The sequence below is a fragment of the Alternaria rosae genome (genome assembly GCF_020736505.1).
Source record: "Alternaria rosae strain MPI-PUGE-AT-0040 chromosome Unknown BKA58scaffold_9, whole genome shotgun sequence".
NCBI classification, from domain to species: Eukaryota; Fungi; Ascomycota; class Dothideomycetes; order Pleosporales; family Pleosporaceae; genus Alternaria; species Alternaria rosae.
In genome coordinates this window covers 1365464-1385045 of record NW_025763578.1, presented here as the reverse complement: position 1 = coordinate 1385045, position 19582 = coordinate 1365464, and the positions used below count along the sequence as shown (strand labels likewise).

At 51.1% G+C, this 19582-nt stretch overlaps 5 protein-coding genes across 5 annotated transcripts; 3 read left to right on the top strand and 2 right to left on the bottom strand.

The window, feature by feature from the left end:
* Positions 1-1286: 1286 nt before the first annotated feature.
* On the top strand, positions 1287-7081 carry BKA58DRAFT_404974 (uncharacterized protein; the record flags this gene model as incomplete). Its single annotated transcript, XM_046171882.1, has 12 exons — positions 1287-1958; positions 2246-2362; positions 2424-3409; positions 3493-4105; positions 4156-4353; positions 4671-4690; positions 5048-5704; positions 6000-6139; positions 6189-6308; positions 6363-6440; positions 6487-6619; positions 6706-7081. 12 exons carry the CDS (start codon positions 1287-1289, stop codon positions 7079-7081), a joined length of 4110 nt encoding a protein of 1369 aa, XP_046022158.1.
* Positions 7082-8935: 1854 nt separating this feature from the next.
* BKA58DRAFT_322449 (uncharacterized protein) lies at positions 8936-9935 on the bottom strand (the record flags this gene model as incomplete). The annotated part of the gene is made up of 5 exons (XM_046167848.1): positions 8936-9242; positions 9292-9499; positions 9552-9621; positions 9708-9805; positions 9866-9935. 5 exons carry the CDS (start codon positions 9933-9935, stop codon positions 8936-8938), a joined length of 753 nt encoding a protein of 250 aa, XP_046022157.1.
* Positions 9936-10595: 660 nt separating this feature from the next.
* BKA58DRAFT_241043 (uncharacterized protein) lies at positions 10596-12958 on the top strand. The gene has a single exon (XM_046166668.1). The coding sequence runs from the start codon at positions 10763-10765 to the stop codon at positions 12740-12742; it is 1980 nt and encodes a 659-aa protein (XP_046022156.1). The 5' UTR covers positions 10596-10762; the 3' UTR covers positions 12743-12958.
* Positions 12959-14773: 1815 nt separating this feature from the next.
* On the bottom strand, positions 14774-16113 carry BKA58DRAFT_241012 (uncharacterized protein). The gene is made up of 5 exons (XM_046166667.1): positions 15781-16113; positions 15518-15733; positions 15427-15467; positions 15203-15381; positions 14774-15157 (listed from the first exon to the last, which is right to left on the bottom strand). Exons 1-5 carry the CDS (start codon positions 15887-15889, stop codon positions 14803-14805), a joined length of 900 nt encoding a protein of 299 aa, XP_046022155.1. The 5' UTR covers positions 15890-16113; the 3' UTR covers positions 14774-14802.
* Positions 16114-16285: 172 nt separating this feature from the next.
* On the top strand, positions 16286-18915 carry BKA58DRAFT_472346 (uncharacterized protein). Its single transcript, XM_046175275.1, has 2 exons — positions 16286-16475; positions 16526-18915. The coding sequence occupies exons 1-2, from the start codon at positions 16406-16408 to the stop codon at positions 18466-18468; spliced, it is 2013 nt and encodes a 670-aa protein (XP_046022154.1). The 5' UTR covers positions 16286-16405; the 3' UTR covers positions 18469-18915.
* The last annotated feature ends 667 nt before the right edge of the window (positions 18916-19582 follow it).

Genomic DNA, 19582 nt, shown 5'->3' with positions numbered 1-19582 from the left:
GGCACTTTCAGCTCTTAGCCGACTGGGCGTTGCATGATCGCTCGCGTATGCTGATAACGAACGGCCTTGCAACGGAGGTGCATCGCGCTTGCCTCGTAGTGGCGGGCAGGACCGAATGGCTCAGCGGAAATTTTCTTGCTGAGCCCTGAGTGGCTGATATGCGTGACTTTTTGCTTGGGCAGACAGAGCTGGGTCTGGGCGTGGAGATGGTGGGCATGCTGGAGGCAGGTTGGGGTTGGTGGTTTCGATGAGGTAAACAGGAGAGTGAAGATAAGCGATGGTGTGGTGTCCAATCACGACGCGCTGGCGGTGGAGTCCGAAGTCGGCTTGCAGGAGACTACCCCTGTGTCCCAGCTTTCTCCACGGTAATGATCGACCTGCATCTTCGCGATGTTGTCGTTACTCGATAGCTTCGACACATACGTGGTTGTTCGTCTTAAGATGCCACTTCAGCTGAATTGTCATCGTTCGCACATGTTCGTGGCACCGAAGCTTTGGATCCGGCATCCACGGGCCGTCCACCCGCCATTCTCTGTCGCCATATCCTTCCAGGTCGCTATGCGCTCAACACCAACAATTTCGTGAGGACAGCATGGTACTACTCTGGCTCTCGCTGTGAGAATATAGTACCTGTGCGCGGGTAGAAGAGGAGAGCTAACATCTAGGTATACAGCGTATCCTCGCGTTCAGGTCATTGAGGCTACAGGATTCGTTCGAATTGTTGATTCAAAACAGCGAAACAGAATGATACGAAGGAGATTCTTCGGTAACATTGCGCCCTGCGACTGCAATGAACGTTTCTGATACCTACGAGAAGGCTCGTTGTTCAATGTATGAGGTGTTCATATTGGCGTCGCGTCATGAGAAGCAATTCGTTATTCGTGCCTCATTCGGCTTACTCACGATTGCACAAAGCTGTCGTACTAGTGAGCGTTTTTCGCCCAGACACGCGTGTTGCTATCCTGGGTGGACCTCTGTTTGCATTAATGCTGGTAGCTGTCAACACCCCTCCACAATAGGACTATCATGTAGAGGATCTCAGCGCAAACTAGGAACTTGTTGGATGCAGATCGGGTAATAACTTGTACTTGTTGTGCGCGGTGAGGAGCGAGTGACCCTGACTCACGGCTCGATTGGTGTCCATTCGCCAACGTACGACGACCACGAGCAGCTACCCCGGCCTCTTTCCTAATCAGGTAGACAGTCAGCGGGAGCTTCGGATGTCACATACATAAATTCAGAAGTCTTAAGCGCTTTTGCTCGGTTTACAGACTACCACCAGCACCATGCTTTCCATCTTGATACTCCTCGTGGTTGCACTCGGTGCCATCGCGCACACCACTCCAGACGGATGTCCGCGCAAGGTGGGTGCGGAAGGCGTGAGGGTTCGCATACCACCAACCTTCAATACCACCGCTCATGCCCACCGCGGTAGGCCATGGCAAGCACCACCCGTCGGATTTTACTTCAAGCCATGGTCCATGATACTTGCGTCGAACCCTCAGTATGCTGCGATGCGGAATGTGCAATACGACCCGACACCGATCGACCCCTCGGAGCCCACCGGACTTGTGAACGACCTCTTCTCATTCCAGTTCCCGGGGAATGACACCGTCTTCACCACATATGGCGTCGACACACCGCATCCCTACCTGCCTGCAGTGCTAGATTTTGCAGCAACCGGAATCTTGGCGGGAGCTACCTGCCAATACAGCATTCTAGTTTGGGGCTGCGACGCGAACAGAGTCCCTTACTACGCGAGCTATTCGACGGCAGTGGAGCTCACCCAAACGCCCCCAGGTATCGACCTGTTGAGCACGAGTGATCAAGGACCTGATCAGAAAACGATCGATGCTGTGCTGACGGCCTTGAGAAAGCTGGACAATGAAGAGATCACCAAGTATGTTGCAGCATTAGAGAGGATGGTGCAGGATGGCGGCAGAAGAGGCATGCCCAGGGTACGTATTCGTGTAGTGGTTGACGGCACCTGCTGACGTAGAACTGTAGGCTACATGCGACGACTATTGTAAGACAAATCAGGATTTGATTGGAATCACAGCATGATTGGCGGTGGAATCAAGCTTTCGAGATCGTGTTCGAGGTCCTTATCATCGCAACGGGTGGCCGCTCTCGTGTTCCGCATCGTGACTTCTGAGAGGTGCACTCCTGTAGTCGATGATCAACGAGAAGACATATGTAGTGCTGTATAGTAACGGCGGAAAGTGTTTGATGTACGATCTTGTAGTATGTTGCTCTGCGTTACCCGTGTCATGTGTTTGCTGCTCAGTCCCCGTCGCATGTGTGGAAGTATGGAAGTCGCGGCCGGCGCAGGGCATCAGCGTTCAGCAGTGGCTCCTCCGCTGTGGGGCGTGCCAAGGCCGCCCGGCATTAGCGTCAAAAAAGTTCAGAACTGGTAGATGCAGGCAGCGCAAACTTCGACGAACAACGACGCGACCACATTCCCTAGATTCGAATCAACTTCCGACACAATGGCGAAGCGCAAACTCAACGAACACGACGTGCCAGAGGTGACATCGAGCGACGAGTCGCAGTCCGAGCCCCGCAGCTCGCCCGAACCCACGACATCCACTGCGACTGCGACTGCGCCCGCGACCGCTGCCACGCCGAAGAAGAAGAAGGGTTCCAAGGCGAAGCCTACTGCCGAGCCAGTACCCATAGCCGCTTCATTTGCCGAACTACAACTCGAGCCCCGTCTGCTGAGAGCGATCCGCGACTTAAAATGGGCATCACCAACGGCAGTACAGTCCCAAGGCATACCATTAATACTGGAGGGACGTGACGTCCTTGCACGTTCGGGGACAGGCACCGGAAAGACGGGAGCATATCTTCTCCCCATCCTTCACAAGACGCTGCAGCAGAAAGGCCAATCGCTCATCCTGGCGCCTACTAAGGAACTCTGCTCACAAATCGCGACAGTCGCGAAATCGCTCTCTCAACACTGCGGACAATCGATCCGGGTCCGTAACATCGCTGGCAAGGAATCAGATGTCGTCATCAAGGCAGCCCTCGCGGATAAACCAGAAATCGTCGTCGCGACACCAGCGAGAGCATGGGCAAACATCAACAGTTCTGCCATGGCAGTCAGCGACATCAAGATGCTTGTAGTCGACGAGGGTGACCTGATCAACGGTTACGGGTTCGCGGACGACATGGAGAACATTGCTCGGGAGATTCCTGTTGGAGTCCAGAAGATCGTCCTTTCAGCGACTCTCTCAACCGATGTTGAGGCGCTCGGCAGCCTGCTCTGTACGGATCCAGTTGTACTGAAGCTACAAGACCTGGACAAAGACTCGCAGAAGGTCAAGCAATACGTTCTCAAGGTAGCAGAGGACGACAAGTTCCTCCTGCTTTTCGCTATGATGAAACTCAATCTGGTACATGGGAAGAGGTAAGAGGCAACCGCGTGAACCGCATGTGAGACATATACTAACGTTGTACCTCTAGCATCGTGTTCGTTGGTGACGTCGACAGGTCATACCGTGTTAAACTCTTCCTCGAGCAATTCGGCATCAAGGCGATCGTACTCAACTCCGAACTGCCGCTGGCGTCCCGAACACACATTGTAGAGGAGTTCAATAAAGACCTCTACAAGATCCTGATTGCTTCGGACGAAACCGACGTCGTTGGCGTGCAAGACGAGTCGCGACCAAAGAAGAAAGCGAAAAAGGACAAGGAGACCGACTCCGGCGTCTCTCGCGGCATCGATTTCCTGAACGTAAGCTGCATAATCAACTTCGACTTCCCCGGGAACTACAAATCATACTTTCATCGAATTGGACGAACAGCACGAGCTGGCAAGTCTGGCACTGCCATTTCGTTCATTATCCCGAAGGACAAATACCGCAAGCATAAGCCCACTACATTTGCGGGATGTGAACACGACGAAGAGGTTCTCAAGAAGGTAGAGCAGCATCAAGAAGAGGGTCAAAAGCTGGAGGATTACCAATTCGACATGAAACGGTTAGAGCCATTCCGATACCGGTTCGCAGATGCCCTGAAGTCGGTGACCAGGATCGCCATTCGCGAGGCACGTATCAAGGAAATTCACATGGAGCTGGCCAAGTCGCAGAAGTTGTCCCGATACGTAAGTTCATCCGCATCATTCACTGCTGGCTCATGCTAACATCGTAACAGTTTGAAGAGAACCCTGAAGCGCTCGCGCATCTCCGCCACGACCAGACTCTCAACCATCCCGCCAGAATACAACCCCACTTACGGCATATTCCCGATTATCTCCTACCAGGTGGGAAGAAGCCGCAGGATGTTGGCTTTGTCGGCCTCAACATACCAAGGGCGAAGAAGACATACGCCAAGGGCAAGGGCAGGAAAGTGGTAAGAAGGAATGGCAAGGTCGACCCATTGAAAACGTTCAACGCGAGGGGTAAAGGAAGGAAATAGCCCAGCAAATATTGGCAGAAATCTGGAAGAGAGATTTGACATCTGATTGGCCGTGCCAGCTCAGTTGGTGTCTCTATCGTATATCATGATCTGCTACGACCCCTACGTCTACACAATCCTCTTTGCATTATTTTGGCTTTCCATCTTTCTTGCGCACGTTCCCACTCTCTCTCATGGTTAACTGCATTGCTCCACGATACAGAACCTAGCTTGGATACCTAGGTATTGGGCACCCTACACGTAATTTCCAGACAACGCCACTATATGCACGGTAGGCTCACCGGTATTTGGCCCGTGTCGCTGTCAGCTCACCCCGACGAAATCCTGTCTTTTAGCATTCACAACCGACGGTCATTCAAATAATATGATCATGGACATGCGCGAAGTCAACCACCGCATGTGACGAGCAGTAAGCGGGTTGCAGACTGTAAGCTTGGCCCACGAGTCACTCGCAGGCACTCAGCCGCGCTCCTGAGCAAGCGATGTAGGTACATTCGCCACCGGGCATGAAATTTTACATTACTGAGAGAAACATGGTAGCGACCTAGCCGGTATTGCTGTCGTGCTTTTGCAACAAACCCATTGTGTCGCGCCTTGCGTTTAGCATGGAAGCAGATACGGTTTCCAGCGCTAAAGCAAGCGAAATCTCAGTTTCGTTTGGTATCCTGTCGCTGAGCGACAAAGTCATTATTGAACAGGACGGTGACTACAAGATCGAGAACGAGAAATACCTGCCGTTCGAGTGCAAAGAAGTGCTTGGTAACGGCTGGAGCGCTGTCGTGCAGAAGGTGGAACACAGGCAAACAAAGGAACTGTTCGCAAAGAAGGTGATCAATTTTCCTCGTAAGGGCAAAAGCAGGGAACAGGCTGAGGAGCGATACCACAATGAGGTTGCTATCATTCGCAGTCTAAGGACTCATACGCACATCATTCGATTATTCGCTACGTATACGACGTCGCGATCTGGCGGACTACTTTTACAACCTGCTGCAGATGAAGGAGATCTGCATGACTACCTCGACAAATTTGCCGACCTGGTCGAACATCCCGCAAACCCTTCCACCAATCTGGAAGAGATGACTAAGATTCTCGAACAGGCCTTCGGATGCTTATCAAGTGGCCTAGTATACATGCACAAGAAAGGGATACGTCATAAAGATATCAAGCCGCGCAACATCTTGATCCATCAGGGTATCGTGATACATACTGACTTTGGGGCGTCAAAAGATACTACCAAGGATGGCCAATGTACTACAGAATGGGCACCCGATTCTGTGACTCGAAGGTACTGCGCTCCGGAAGTACTTGAGTCCGAGAAGAGGAACTTTGCTGCAGACGTCTTCTCCCTAGGCTGCGTTTTCATTGAGATGTTGATACGCCTAAGCCGTTTGTCAGAACCTGAAGGCTTGGAAGAGGCCTGTTACTCAGGAATCATGGACTCTCTTCACGCTTTACTTCTATCCGCCGAAATCTCTTCAAAACTGGCATTTCTCTTGTGTCATGTCATAGATATGACCGCAAGAGATTCGTTGAGTCGTCCCACCTCTGATCAAGTTTTTTGACGCTATCTGTCACAATAGCGGCTTCTCTTGCTCGAATTGTCGCTCCATCGATCTACGCGCACCTTCAGTATCAAAGCCCGGCAGGGCGGACAATGTCCAAGGATGGACGTGGAGCCACGAATACCAGGAGTACTACTATATCCAATATGATCAGTACAGTCAGTCATGCAACGTCTCACGCTGATGTCCAGCCGCTAACTGTTCTAGATCGCCCTGTTTACTATTGGCGTCCACAGGCTCAAGCCTACGTCCAACAAGCTGGGTCTCACGCGCCCGACACGCGTCCCAATCAAGACTCAGCGATTGAGCCGCAGATGCCCGAGCCAGGTATGGCGGAGTAGTCATTTGGCAGCAAAGTAGGCACTGACTTGGTCTTTCCAGCTCCCCGAGACGTTCGTACGCTACAAGGTTTCATATCAGGCACGCCACAGACTGGGTGGTACGATGGTCTAGACATTGGTGAGTATATCGAGACATTCGCAGATCTCCTCTAACACCAAGTCAGCTTATCGAATGCGAACTGGTCAGGAAGCGCGAGAGTTTTTCAAGGTGGGAAAGGTGTTTGCCATGCTATACACCGAGACAGTAAGCGACACCTCCGTACAGCACCCCAACGACGACGCATACACAGTGATACGGTTTGGGCAGACCGCACACACTAATATTCGCCGCTTTGTTGTTGTGGAAGTGAAGCGAGGTTTCGTAAACGCTTGGTAAGATTCAGTGCGATTATCGGACGTCGTGGCAAAGTGTTGATTCGTGTTAGTGGTATCGGTACCTATTCTGGTCGTGGCACTCTCAAGGACGGGTGCAATCCAGCCGAACACACAATCGTGTACTTCTCCGGGACTGATCCTGCATCGTGCTACATTCCCGGCGAATATGAGACTGGCATGACCAAAGAGCCAATCGAGGTTTTGCCAGCTGAATCAAGCATAAGTATCAGGAGGGAGTCTCGCATTCGGTTTGGGAAAGTGTATCCAATCGAGATGAACGTGAAGGTCAAGGATATTGGCCGAGTTCGCGAAGATCAGATCAGTGCATTGCTCAGCTACTGGTCGCAGGAAAACCATACGGCGAGCCTTGCATTTGCTCTTTAATCTTCGAACGGTTCCTTTTCAAGCAACTGGTCATCGGGCGAGTTCTCATCTCAGTGTGTGTAAATGCCTACTGTCAGTATAAGGATATATTGCCTGATCTTATTCGATCTGCAAAGGTTTCGACTACCCGTACGAGATCATGAAACTCATGACCGAAGTATGGAGTTAGATTTCCATGTTAGCGTCAACTGGGGCTAGTGCCATTTCGTTAGCTTTTCGATCATCACAGACGTTGTATGTGATCCGACCAAACGACTTCCCGTACATAGACCAGCACCTTTGATGATTTGCCGGGTTAGAATGCCGTGATGGGCCTAGCCAATGCTGCATCGCTACTAACCTGAGATGGAGTACAGCAATCTAAGTGTCTTTGGGCTACAACGGGTAGCGTTCGGTCGAAACGTGTGTGGGAGATTCGCGGTGTGGGCGGATCTGGGGCTGATGTATTCGATGCGTCAATCTACATTTCCCGCATCCCAGCTTACAAGGATTCGCAATTGCTGGAAACGGTGTAGACCACAGAACACGAGGATGAAGACACGAGCAGGGCGTTTGGGTGTACAGGCATGGCGCATAGTTGTTGTTGTCGTCCGAGGTAAAGCCGGGTTGTGGCTGTAAAAGTGTATTCAACGTGCCCGGAAAATGTTAGTGAACGAGGCGGGTACCTGGGTGTCTATCAAGCTGCGCAGGTGTAGGCGGATGACTACCGCTATAGCTTGACAAGGTCTCGGCATAATTAAGTTTCTATGGCAATGTATGGAGACAAATGCGGGCCGCGTCTGTGGCCTTGGGAACTTCACACTTGCCCAAGCACTAGCATGGGTGCTTAACGGGAACGCCTTTGAAGCGCGAAGTCGTAACTCGATCATCCGCTTGTATGTCACATTCGTTGCGGAATTTATGTTCAGCTTGATCCTCAATGGCAGCGGCAGATAATAGTGGTTCCGGAGTACCGTGCCGGCCCCGGCCCTCCAGTCTTGCGCCCAAGCTCGCGATGTCGCCTTACGCTCCTCGTTCATCCCACAACACATACTCAACTTCGCTCACCCACGCGCGCTACTGACCAGCGCTTCGCACACGCTACCAAAGGATTTCCGTAATACTTACGTATAGTGACGAGCCGCTGGATCGGACGGGAATTGGCCCTTGATGATGTCGCTATAGCTACACGCGGCGCCTCTATACTACGCGATAAGGTCTCGCACTCGCACTCGACGACCGCGACATCTCCACGGACTACGCCTGCGGGTCATAGAATGCAGGAACGTAGGCCGGTATGCAGCGAAGCCGGGTCGCAGATGCCGACGCGGAGCTTTGAATATGTGACAGCGGCGTAACCGAACACACCAAAGACTCCCCCGCCTGCGCTTCAACTGCACACACGCCTTCGCAGAAGCGCTACCATCATACATGCGCCTGTCGCACTGGAGCCTGTATAGGCTTGCGGTTGCGGGTTTCGTCCTGCGGAACAAATATAGGGAGGGTTCAGGTCACACAGCAACGCACACCGTGGGCTATGGAAGAGACAAGATTCCAATTTAGTCATATATAACGTATGTGCTAGGCAAAGAGGTCGTAACGATAGTGCGATCATACCGTGATCCCCTTCCTCTTTAAACCCAGCGTTCAATCGGTCGTCAAATTTCGTCAAATTCATAATTCCATTAGGAACAAAGGGCCAGAGAATAAACGTATTCCAATGAGAGGATGACAGGTCTGAATGAATAAGGGATTGATGCGACTGGAGATCCCAGCCAGGTTCGCAGTCATGTTGGCAAGAGTTGTGGCCGACGTGGCAGCGTACACTACCACGCGACAATCTGGATGCCCGAGGTCATGTCCTCAACTCTGGACTTAGTCTTCATCCTTCCAGTACTGAAGAAGTTTGCCGACGTGACTCGGATGAATGTGGCCAATGTCTTTGACCTTGACATTCTGCTCGATAGGATACGTCTTGCCGAAACGTATGCGGGAATTGCTTCGGAGTTTGATGGAGCGATCAACTGGTATGATCTCTATCGCTTCCTTGGTCATCCCGCTTTCTCTTTCTCCTTCGAGATAACAGGAAGCCGGATCTGTGCCCTGGAGATATACGATTGCATGCTCGGATGGTCTGCAACCACCTTTACGGGCGCCCCGATTGGAATAGGTGCCAATCCCGCTGAGTCAGGTTAGTCAAAACGTATTTGCGATGTCGACCTAGTCCGTACCAAGCTTTGACAAAGCCACTTCTGACCTTGAGCACTACAAAACGACGTATGTTAGTGTATACCCGCTCGCCAAATCGGACGAGGGTGTATGCATCGTCGTATGGGTTCGCCTGCGAAGTTTCACCTGCAGCCTCGGTATAGAGCATAGCAAAGACTCTTCCAACTACGAAGAACTGATAAGCTTCGCTGCCGGTTTTCATGCAGTAGCCTAAGATTCTCAAGGTCAGTCGAGAAAGTGTTTCTTGTTAGGCTACGCTTACTCGAGTCTAGGTTATCGTACCAGCCGGTATGTGGCGTCCCCTGGATGAAGCCTCTCATGGCGCGAACATCCTGTGGGGCTACGAATTACGGATTAGGCGAAACCTCAACTACCCAATTTGGAACAAGGACACACCGGGTTCGGGCATTTGAGCCACGTTTGAGCCATCGTATTGATTGCCTGAGTCTCGCCTGGGAGGGACTTCGGGGGTCTCCGCTTGGGCCTGCTGTTTAGCCCAGTGATACACCGGTTGTTCTGTTTGAATCAGTGGAATTCGGTGGGCCTCAAGCTTGATCAGGACGTGGTAATACTCACGAAACTCGTCGTATGTGACGCAATAGTAATCCCCGTATTGCTGGCTCCATATCCAGTTGCTAGTCGACATGTTGCACAATGCTACTGGACACCAACGCCGGCGTCAGAAAAGCTCTCTTAATATCCACCACACGTCCTGAGCTTTTGGTGATACGCCGATCAGTTGTAGAAGCTCGATTGCCGCGGTAGCGTGAATCACAATTCGACCTCATGATCGGTAGTCTAGCGTGACTTTATAAGATGCAAAGTGTCGACCAATGCGGCTCTGCTGTCACGTCCAAACAGCATGGAGAGGATGTAGTGCGTAACGAGAGAGCGATCGCTGTCTCTGCATCCAGACGCGCCTGCATATGCGTTTCATCTGTTCGCGTATTGCGCATGTGCGTGGTGAGTGTTCAGTCGTTTCCCGGACTTTGTGGCTGGTCCCGACATTAGGGCGGTTATGCGGTATTGAAACGAGCGAAGCGGCGACCCGGTCAGTGCCAATCAGAACAGTTGGTGTCAGCCTGATACCCGATACTTCATCCGTGCGACAGACAGGCCGGGTGCCTACATGCGCCTAGCTTCCGATCTGTTTGCTCAATGGTTCCTTCATCTCAGCACATATGATGAGCGACCGGACCGCTTCAGCTTCTTCCGTGCGCAAGCTTTCCTGGCTGACATCTGTTCTGGGATACCCCTTATCCTCCGCACTACTCAGACAAAGACCACGTATGCCAACACGTAGTGTCAGAGTGGACGGTCTTTGCTGATGCTCATGCCAAATTCCCCAAGGGCTGTCCTTGTCAATCAAAAGGAAGCTGCTGCCACGTCATGCAAGGGAACAAGAATTTTCAAAAGTCTTTTTATCCAGCGGATCTGGCGTCTGCAACCTCATGACTCCATTTTCGAGACATTATGGAGACGCGAAGTCTAGCCGGATATGGGAAACAACCAGCTACGCAGCTCGAGCTGCTAAACGATCTCAATCGGCAGCGCTTGAACACTCTATCCGATTCTCAGGCGAGACTTTCATCTATTAGAGAGGACTTATTGATCGAGCGGGAAAGAGTAAGAGCTACTCGCCGCAAGGTTCGACAGAAGCGGATAGATGCTGGCAACGCAGAGGCGAGTTTCATGACTCGACTGAGAGAGTTTGTCAACGATTACCCAGATGAACTCTCGAGGGCGCTCTTGGCCGCATACAATCTTGTCAGAGAAGCACGGGATGATCTGGGTGAGCTAGAAGACGACTATCTTGGGGCCGAAAGCGATCTTACTGGGGCGGAATGGACATTTGTCGCCCGCGAGACCCAGTTCTACCAATTCGATATCAACAACATTTTCTCTGGGCCAGACAACGAACAGCTCGGTTCTCTACACGATCAACGTCTTGAGACCTCACACCATCTACCACTCTCTCACATACCACCTTGCCCTACAGGATCATTGTCTCCCAGTCAAGTCTTGAAGCTACCGCCCCCACCACCTCCTCCGCAATTTGCTGCTCCACCACCATCTTTGGTTCTTGCTTCTTCTGCTATCGCAGCTCAGCCTCCGCTCGTTCGAGTTGATCGAGAATATGCTGCCATGGTGGCAGGCGTCGAGACTTTGAAGAAAGAACTCGACAAAATGCGGCAAACGCAAGCCAGTAACATTACTTGGGATGATGGAGATGACGTGTTCTTCCCGGAAGGAAAAGGGCTTCCTGATGGTAATCTCACAACCTCTGCAAGCGAGTTTGGGAACATGGTATACGAGCTCTCTACACGGAAGGCCAAAGCCGAGAAATACAAAGCTGAAGAAATGTTTCCGGTGCTGGCTGCCTCACGTTTGGCGAGGAGATCTTCTGATCCAGCAAATTCATACAGAACTATACCCGAAGATTCGACTGCAATGAGACGAACGCAAACGGAAAGCGCCGCTGCATCTATGCGAAACAATTTCCTTGTAAGAGAGAAGATTCGAGCATGGTCCCTGACGCACCTCAAGGAAGATGCTGTGCAAAAGCGCCTGTATCTGAACACTCTTGCATACTACGGGATAGCAAGCCTCATCGAGGATGACTGGGAACTTCGAGCAGCACAATTCTGGAGTCATGATAGCCTCGTCGAGAGCGAGAACGCGGAACGTTGCAAGACAGGTTCCGTCAACGAGATGAGGTGTAATCCTGGGTCGCACCACGATTCAGACTCTCAGGTATTGCACGAGGATCCACAGGAGAGTTGTGACGACGACTCATCGATACCATCTTCGCAGCTGTCACACTCAACGGATTCTGATGACGACAGTCCGAAGACACCCTCGGATAGACCTGCCATGGTTAAGGAACCTCACAAAGCTGAGGATCGTGATCCAGGAGATGATATCGTAGCCGAAGTCGTATGTACCTGTCCAGTGGAATATGGCGACGCAGCCCAACGAAAGGACAGTGTTCAGAGTACGAAGATAGAGCATCACATCAGCTGCGCTAGGTATAAACCGGAAGTCAAGACAAGAGCCTCCTCACAAGTGTCAAACAACATCCGGACGAAGACTGATGCTTCAGTAGCTCGTGATCGCTGTGGTCTGGCGCAGGAAGAAGACTTCTTGGGTCTACCTATGTCACCCACTGCAAACTCCGAACCTGTGGATGGTGCATGCTTTCAATCGATATCCGATACTATTGCGCAGCCTGCTTCGACAAACCCTTGGATACGTACAGCTGAGCTGTCGGCGCTCGACCACACTAGCAATCTCCAATTTACCGATGCTTTGAACAAGCCTCATTCTCGACCACCCCTTCCACAACGGAGGAGTTCAGGCAATCGGCTCAAGGAGTGGCTTTCCTCGGTCAAGAAACTGCGGAGCAAAAGCACTCCCACAATCGCGATTCATGAATCTGGAGGTCGTGCATGACAGCAATCGGTGACATGACAGTGTCCCGTCACCCTATGCCGAGAGCCGTTCGCATCATTTCTCGGTTATTCTTTCCATCCTCCTCACAAATATACCTGTTACTGGATGTTTCTTCAACACTGTATAGTTCACGGACGTAAGATTACAGGAGCACGCCTTTTCATTTCCGCATATCTGTTCAGGCAAAGTTCGCCGGTTTTCATTACTGGGCGTTAGCTGGTCGTTCTGTTCCCTCTTCCCGTTATCCTAATGCATATATCGGTTCACAGACATGCCATGCCGTTCGATCCGAGACCTCTTGAAACTGCAGCTTGAATGCGATGATCAGCAGCTGAAGAAGGCAAACGGGCAACTGCGCCAACAGTAGCAAGATTCATGCGAGCTTACACTCAGCCTGCGCCGTGTGACCACTCAGTCGGGCTCAGCTCCACATGTCCCACGTTGACGGCGATCAGCAGGACGCCCGCTTACATGTGAGCGAAGCCTGGCTGGTCAGAACCAGCGCGTCGCATCCCGAGGGTAGGGCCAATTTATGGATGCCTTTTTTTCGGCCCGATAGAAAGATAATTGCCGGTCTCACTAACCCGGCGGATGCACGACAGCCGTTACCGATGATCGCTAGCCGCGCGACATGCTTGATTTGGAAGGAGTTCTAAACCTCAGCAGTAGTGTATTGATTGGTATCGAATCTGAGATGAGCCGCCGTCGGAGTTACATCCAGAGACTATCGGCAGTGGGATACGCCTTTCATTATCGTGGAACTCATTCTACCCCCAACCCCCTTTTCATTCCAGCTCAGTGGTTGAGATATAGAGAAAGGTAACACGGCGTCGTCGCTGCCTCATTGATGGAGTTCCAACGGCCCGTCGACCCCACTTTGACCCACCACGGGATGCAAGAGCACCTAGTTCCCGTCTTACATGTTCACCAGCACAAGCGATTTCTTTGGCGCTACAACCAATAACAGTGAATGCGCCTTATAAGGCTGGGAATGCAGTCCGGTCCACTTATCGCAAGAGGTCTTTCTACTTGCGGTAAGAAGGCTAACACCACAATACATGCGTATACGCATGACCCATGCCGCACGGCATATGCGCATCATCCAGCTCCCCGCGCGGTTGGTTAAGCCAGTGACCATCGCCCTATAGCCCCGCGCGACGTGGACAGGAATTTGCCACATGCCTTGTTTTTAGCGTCGGAATGCACTGTGGGCTGATAGCCCAGAGCGGGCACGTATTACTATGAGGCTCTTGCGTTATCCAATATGGTGGAGGGATGGAGCGAGGAACGTGGGCGGACTGCTCGCGCAGCGACGGGAAGAGAGAAGCAGCCACACCACCAATAAGATAACAGGGAATTGTGTATTATTCCATGCCGTCGTTTAAAAGTTGTTTTTACGGGATGAGGCTCGCGAGATTCGACCTATCGCAACCGCATTAAGCCACTCAAATCGGAAGCCTAGGAAGCGGTAAGTACGGCTGAGATCATCCATGCACGGCTGAATGTGTTTAGGAGATTACCCCCGAATGCTGTCGATTTCTCCACCGCAGCTGACTGACAGCCGGGCGGAAGGCAATCACAACCGCACGGTGACGTTAACAACTGACCTGCTGCCTGATTAGGGGGATGATATGGGCGTGGCGGAGAGGCAAGCGGCTCTGCCTGTTACTGTTCATTGGGGAATAGGGTTTTGGAAGCAGAGGCGACGCATGTATGACACTACATGTGCGTACAGGAATGCTATGGGACATGTGTATGTTGATAGGCTATGCGCATCTCTCTCCTAACCCAGGCTGCGAGCACCCATACAGTAGGTGGATTTCCGTCCACGAAGAACCTCGTCAATGCAGGCGTCTTTGGAAAACGATTACGCTCCATTTGTTGGATATTGTTCACTAATGATGTGAGTGCAATTTTGCTACATACCGAAAGAAAGACGTATCAAACAAAACAGGAAATCCGTGATTCATTAGCGTCATATAAGCAAAGTTGGAAACGTTGATAGATCGTGAGAAAGAAGCAAAAACGTATGGTTGAGTTAAAGAGAGAAAGGCACCAAGTCAAAAACCTTCACCTTGGGCGGCCTCGTTGGTGATTTCGTTAGATTGCTGAGTATCGGCGAGGTTCTCCATGTTCCAATAGCCAAGAAAGGTTGCCAACCAGTCTTGGTGTACCACACCAAGGTCTTTGACCTTGACGTTATATTGGATCGGATGATGGATCCCAAAGTAGATTCTCGACGCGATCGCGAGACGCCTTTCGCCGTTGTTCATGACGATACAGATAGGATGTTTAGTGAGGGGCGCCTCGCCCGGCAGTAATTGATCAGCATATCCATGCGAGAAAGCGATAGCGTGCTCAGTTGGAGAGACACCTTGCTTCTTCGTGCCTTGACCCTGGTAGGTGAAAATGGGTCTATCATTGTTAGCAGCGTATAACCATGATGTATGTACTACTTACACAGCGAAACAAAATTCTCTTTTGCGTTTGACCACAATAAACCTCCGCACTTGTGTGTGTACCAGTTCACGGTACTTCACCATGGAGATAGAGCTATTGTAATCGGTCACGTTGTTGATGTTTCTCAGTGCAACAACTGCGTTTGCACCTGCTGCTTCACTAAAGAGTATTGAGAAGACCTAGTTCTGTCAGAATTCGCCTTAGCTGAGTACGAATACACTTACCCTTCCTTCGATGAAGAAGGTCGAATCTCTGACGTAAAATGCTTTAAGAGATTAGCATTCTATTATTGTAGACAGTCTAATGGTGACTTACAAGGATCGAGGGATTCATAATGACTGGTGGGCAATGCATTTCTTCCGTCGTAAGAACCAAAGACTGTTGTACCTTCGCGAGTGCCGGCTGGCCCGGCTGCAGAGTCGAAGCGGTGATGTGAAGGAGCTGGAAGGGTCTGGTTGACGATGAGTTGGGGTTGCGGGACAGGGGGCGCAATTTCCAGCGGGACCCAGTCAAAGAACACCCAGTTTTGCCCTGAAGCCCGTCAGTCAACGTGCGCAGTCACCAAGGCGATTCCTTACCGTCATAGTGATTCCAGAACCAACGCTGATAACTGATGTTGAAGTGTAGGTGAAGATACCTTTGGAATTGGTGGTTCCATTCTGGCTGGGGTGCGTTTGGATCCAACATGTCGTAATTGGTGCAACATGTCACCGAAAGCGCAGCGACTCAGACTACACAAGTATGATGACTACTTATGTGTGCCGAATGACTGGACGCGCAGAGCCGCATGAGAGATTAGGAGACGGAGAGCCATCTGAAATTGACATCCATGATGCCGACGCGACCCTCCTACAGCTTGCGATAAAGTGGTAATGTGATAATCCATGTATGCGTTGGCGCGAATGCCAGCCATGGGAGAGGATGGAGGGGGCCTGCGTGCAGGCCGCCAAGGTGAAGCTACGGCAACTGCTACGACGCGTTCGGCCCTTAGTCCGCGGACCCCACTCTATCTTCGAGCAATCTGCATCTGGTTAGCGCGCTTTGACCCCCTAGACAGCCACATGCCGCCCGACTGCTTGGAGTGTTTCGGTTGCGCATCAGCCTGGGTCAAGCAAACATTAGCTGGTGTTGGCCACGCCATGCCGCTTGTATCTGTGTCCTCATTCTCATCACTTGGTTCTTGGACATGCACCTCGACGTTCAATGTCTGACAAAGAGACATATGGCTCTTCTCGTTTGGAATCGATTGATAGTGGTGACGTGCCCTCTTCCGGTACATGCTTCTATGTCTACTATCGTATTTCGTTGCTGACGCTCGAGTAGTAAATGCTGTTCCTTACGTTCGTCTATCGATACCGACGGCCGGTGCTGAGCCTTCCCCCACTGAGCTCCGTACACCACAATCAGAATACGCATATGGAGAAGATGGTGTTCGTGAATATCAGGTCGATGACATGAGGTCGCAGGCTGTACGGAAGCATGGCGAAGACAGTTCAGGGCGACAGAACTCGGAATATGGGCGTCGTCAGATACGATCATCCTTTATTCCTCCTCCTCCACCGCCACCGCCACCGCCACAACTACTGTCGCACCCTTCCTCTACTGGCTTTCATATCCCTCCACCTCCTCCCGCAACCACAGGGGGTGTTGCAGGTTTACAACCGGACGCGACATGGAATGTACACGCAGAGAAGCTTGATCGCGAACAAGAAGAGCTACGGGATTGTCGCGACGAACTGCTCGGCTCACGCTTCAAACTGGCAGAGATGCGCAAAGAACTCAAAGATCTACATGTTGAAACGAGTACTAAAGAGGGGGTGGCATTTAACTTACTACGCCAGCATCTCAACAAGAGCGCTACCTTTTCACCGCAGGAGATCCTGAAAGCCTTCAACGAAGCGTCAACGTTGAGAGATCGGCTAGGATTACTCGAGGCAAAATATGATGCAGCTGAAGCCAATTACAACACCTTGGAGTGGAACTATTCCAATAAAGAGGCAAAGTTCGTTGAGGGAGCCTTGACTAACAAACTTGTACCAATCGGTACAGTGAGTCGAAGTCGCAGTGCGGATGATCTGAACATTGCACAGTTAACGCACGGCATGACCGATCGAACCGAGAAATCTCGTGATGCCTGGAACCACACTATGTATTGTGAAATCAGTGACCCTGGGGGCGATACGCTAGTCCAGACGGAAATAGCCCAGCAGGGAGAAGCGTTGGGGAAAGAAGAATTCATGTCTTCTGGAGAGGCTTTATATGTTGATGCTCATGCTGCTGTAAGCCCAATCGAACGGGGCATTGAGAATGCGCAAAAGAAACAAGAACGTAAACGTTGGCTGCGTAAGATGGCAAGGATTGATGACTGGTTACTGGAAACTGTTGACGATTCACGTCTTCACCAATTGTATTTGAAAGCGATACATGACGTCGGCTATCCGGATGACGACGCATGGTGGAAGCATACAAGCCATCTTCTGATCGAATCACGTGAGGAGCTACCTCCTTTCCGTACTGGAGACTCTACGGTTTCCAACCAAACCACGAGTAAGCCCAATATTTCACGAACTGTAGATGCTCCGAGCCAAGGTACGCCCACCTTGGCTATCACTAGCAGCACATCTCCAGCGTCAGAAAATCACCCAAAAGCCCAGCCTGCCGCTCCATCGGCAGACCTGTTGCACGCCGGCAGGCGAGACTTTGCTACACTCAAACCTCCTACAAGAAGTGTTAGTGGATCACCAGTCTCTTGTGCGACTTCCGGAATACCCAGCCGACGTACTTCTTGCACCAATACAGCGGATACAGCGGATACACAAAGTGACGCTACATCACAGGACTCCCACACTGGTGGTGTTCTTCTTGACTGTTTGACACATCCGGAGAATATGGACGACGCTCGAGATCATCAAAACCGTAGTCACGTTGCTGAAAGCACTCGCACAACCCCTACTCGTCAAAGGCAATACTTCAGCACAACTTCTACATCCGAGCTATCGCAACTTCCAGACAATGCTCATGCATTGCAACCTGGACTAGAACAGGACTCAACGGCCCTAGCCAGTCGTTTGGAATCACTACGAACACCGCAAAATTTACCCAGTAGTCAAGAGGACTATCCGCAGGCTTCTGAAGAAGAACCATCGTGTAGCAACTCGCAGACCTTCCAACGCGAACCGCCCTACGCCCGTACCCTAGAACAGTCTCCTACCAGTCAATTGATAACGCATACCCAGCAAGATAACAGTGGGCGTTTTGTAATATAATTCATGCTTAAACATTTCACTGAAACCATCTTTTTTTTATGCTCCAGCCTTTCTGCCGCGGTCTCGATCATCGGCTACACATATCGTTCATTATTTCTTAGGTTTCATCTCCTTATACGCCCGTTTCACATACTACGATGTAACAATATAGGATAGATGAGCGTAGCGCTTGAGGATCAGCGTTTGGTTACTGCGAAGTTTGAACACCATATTACGAAGACAATTCATCAAGGTTTTGAATGGGAATATATTATCCTCTGTGGAGCATCGAGTATAGTTTGGATCGCTACACTACTCACGATAACCGCCAATATTGATGATTGCGCTCTGCCCGCTAGGCTTCAGCCAGGAGGCTGACAATTGCTATGAGTCTAAGACTGTATGCAAGGACCCAGCCCGAACTAGACCAGACCGCAGTCTGAGTCAAAGGCGCACTCTTTTCTCTCTAAGACTGTAAATTAGAGCGTTCGCTTTGGCAAAGTTACCAACAATGCGCGTACAGGCTTGGCTAGATCAGTCGATCGATGCGACATAAGCAATGCCGCATGCCAAGGATACGGATGCATGATGACTTGCAGCTTGCATTGGCTATGCGTGTGCCTCAAGTGCGGGGACTCAGCTGCTTCATTCAGCGACACGAGCGTGGCTACAATGTGTCGTAATCTCCAATGTTATTCTCAAGGTAGAAGTGTGTCTTGTTTTGAACTCTACTTACCTATCAAAATTTGACGGCGTGTGTGCAATAAAACACAACCTGAATTCCTGCCACCTCTGGTAACAGAAACTGGCTTGTGACGGTGAATGTATGGATGGGTATGCAGCCTTGGCAAGGACGCCATGGACTAATGCTCTCATCGCAAGTCAGAATCCACTGAGAGCTGTAGAGTCTTACTGACTGTGCAGCTCTCGACCCGAATGGACATACACAGGACGATGCACTTGAGTAAGAGATGACAACCATGTGATGGGTATGCATCACCAGGTAGCGAGGTGGATGGCTGATAGCCAGGCTTCCAAGGACCATTGCCTCCAAGTCTTTCTAGCGAATCAAAGACATCAGCCCCGCATCGTGTTACGTTCAGCCTACAGCTTTTGATAACATAGTGCCACCTAG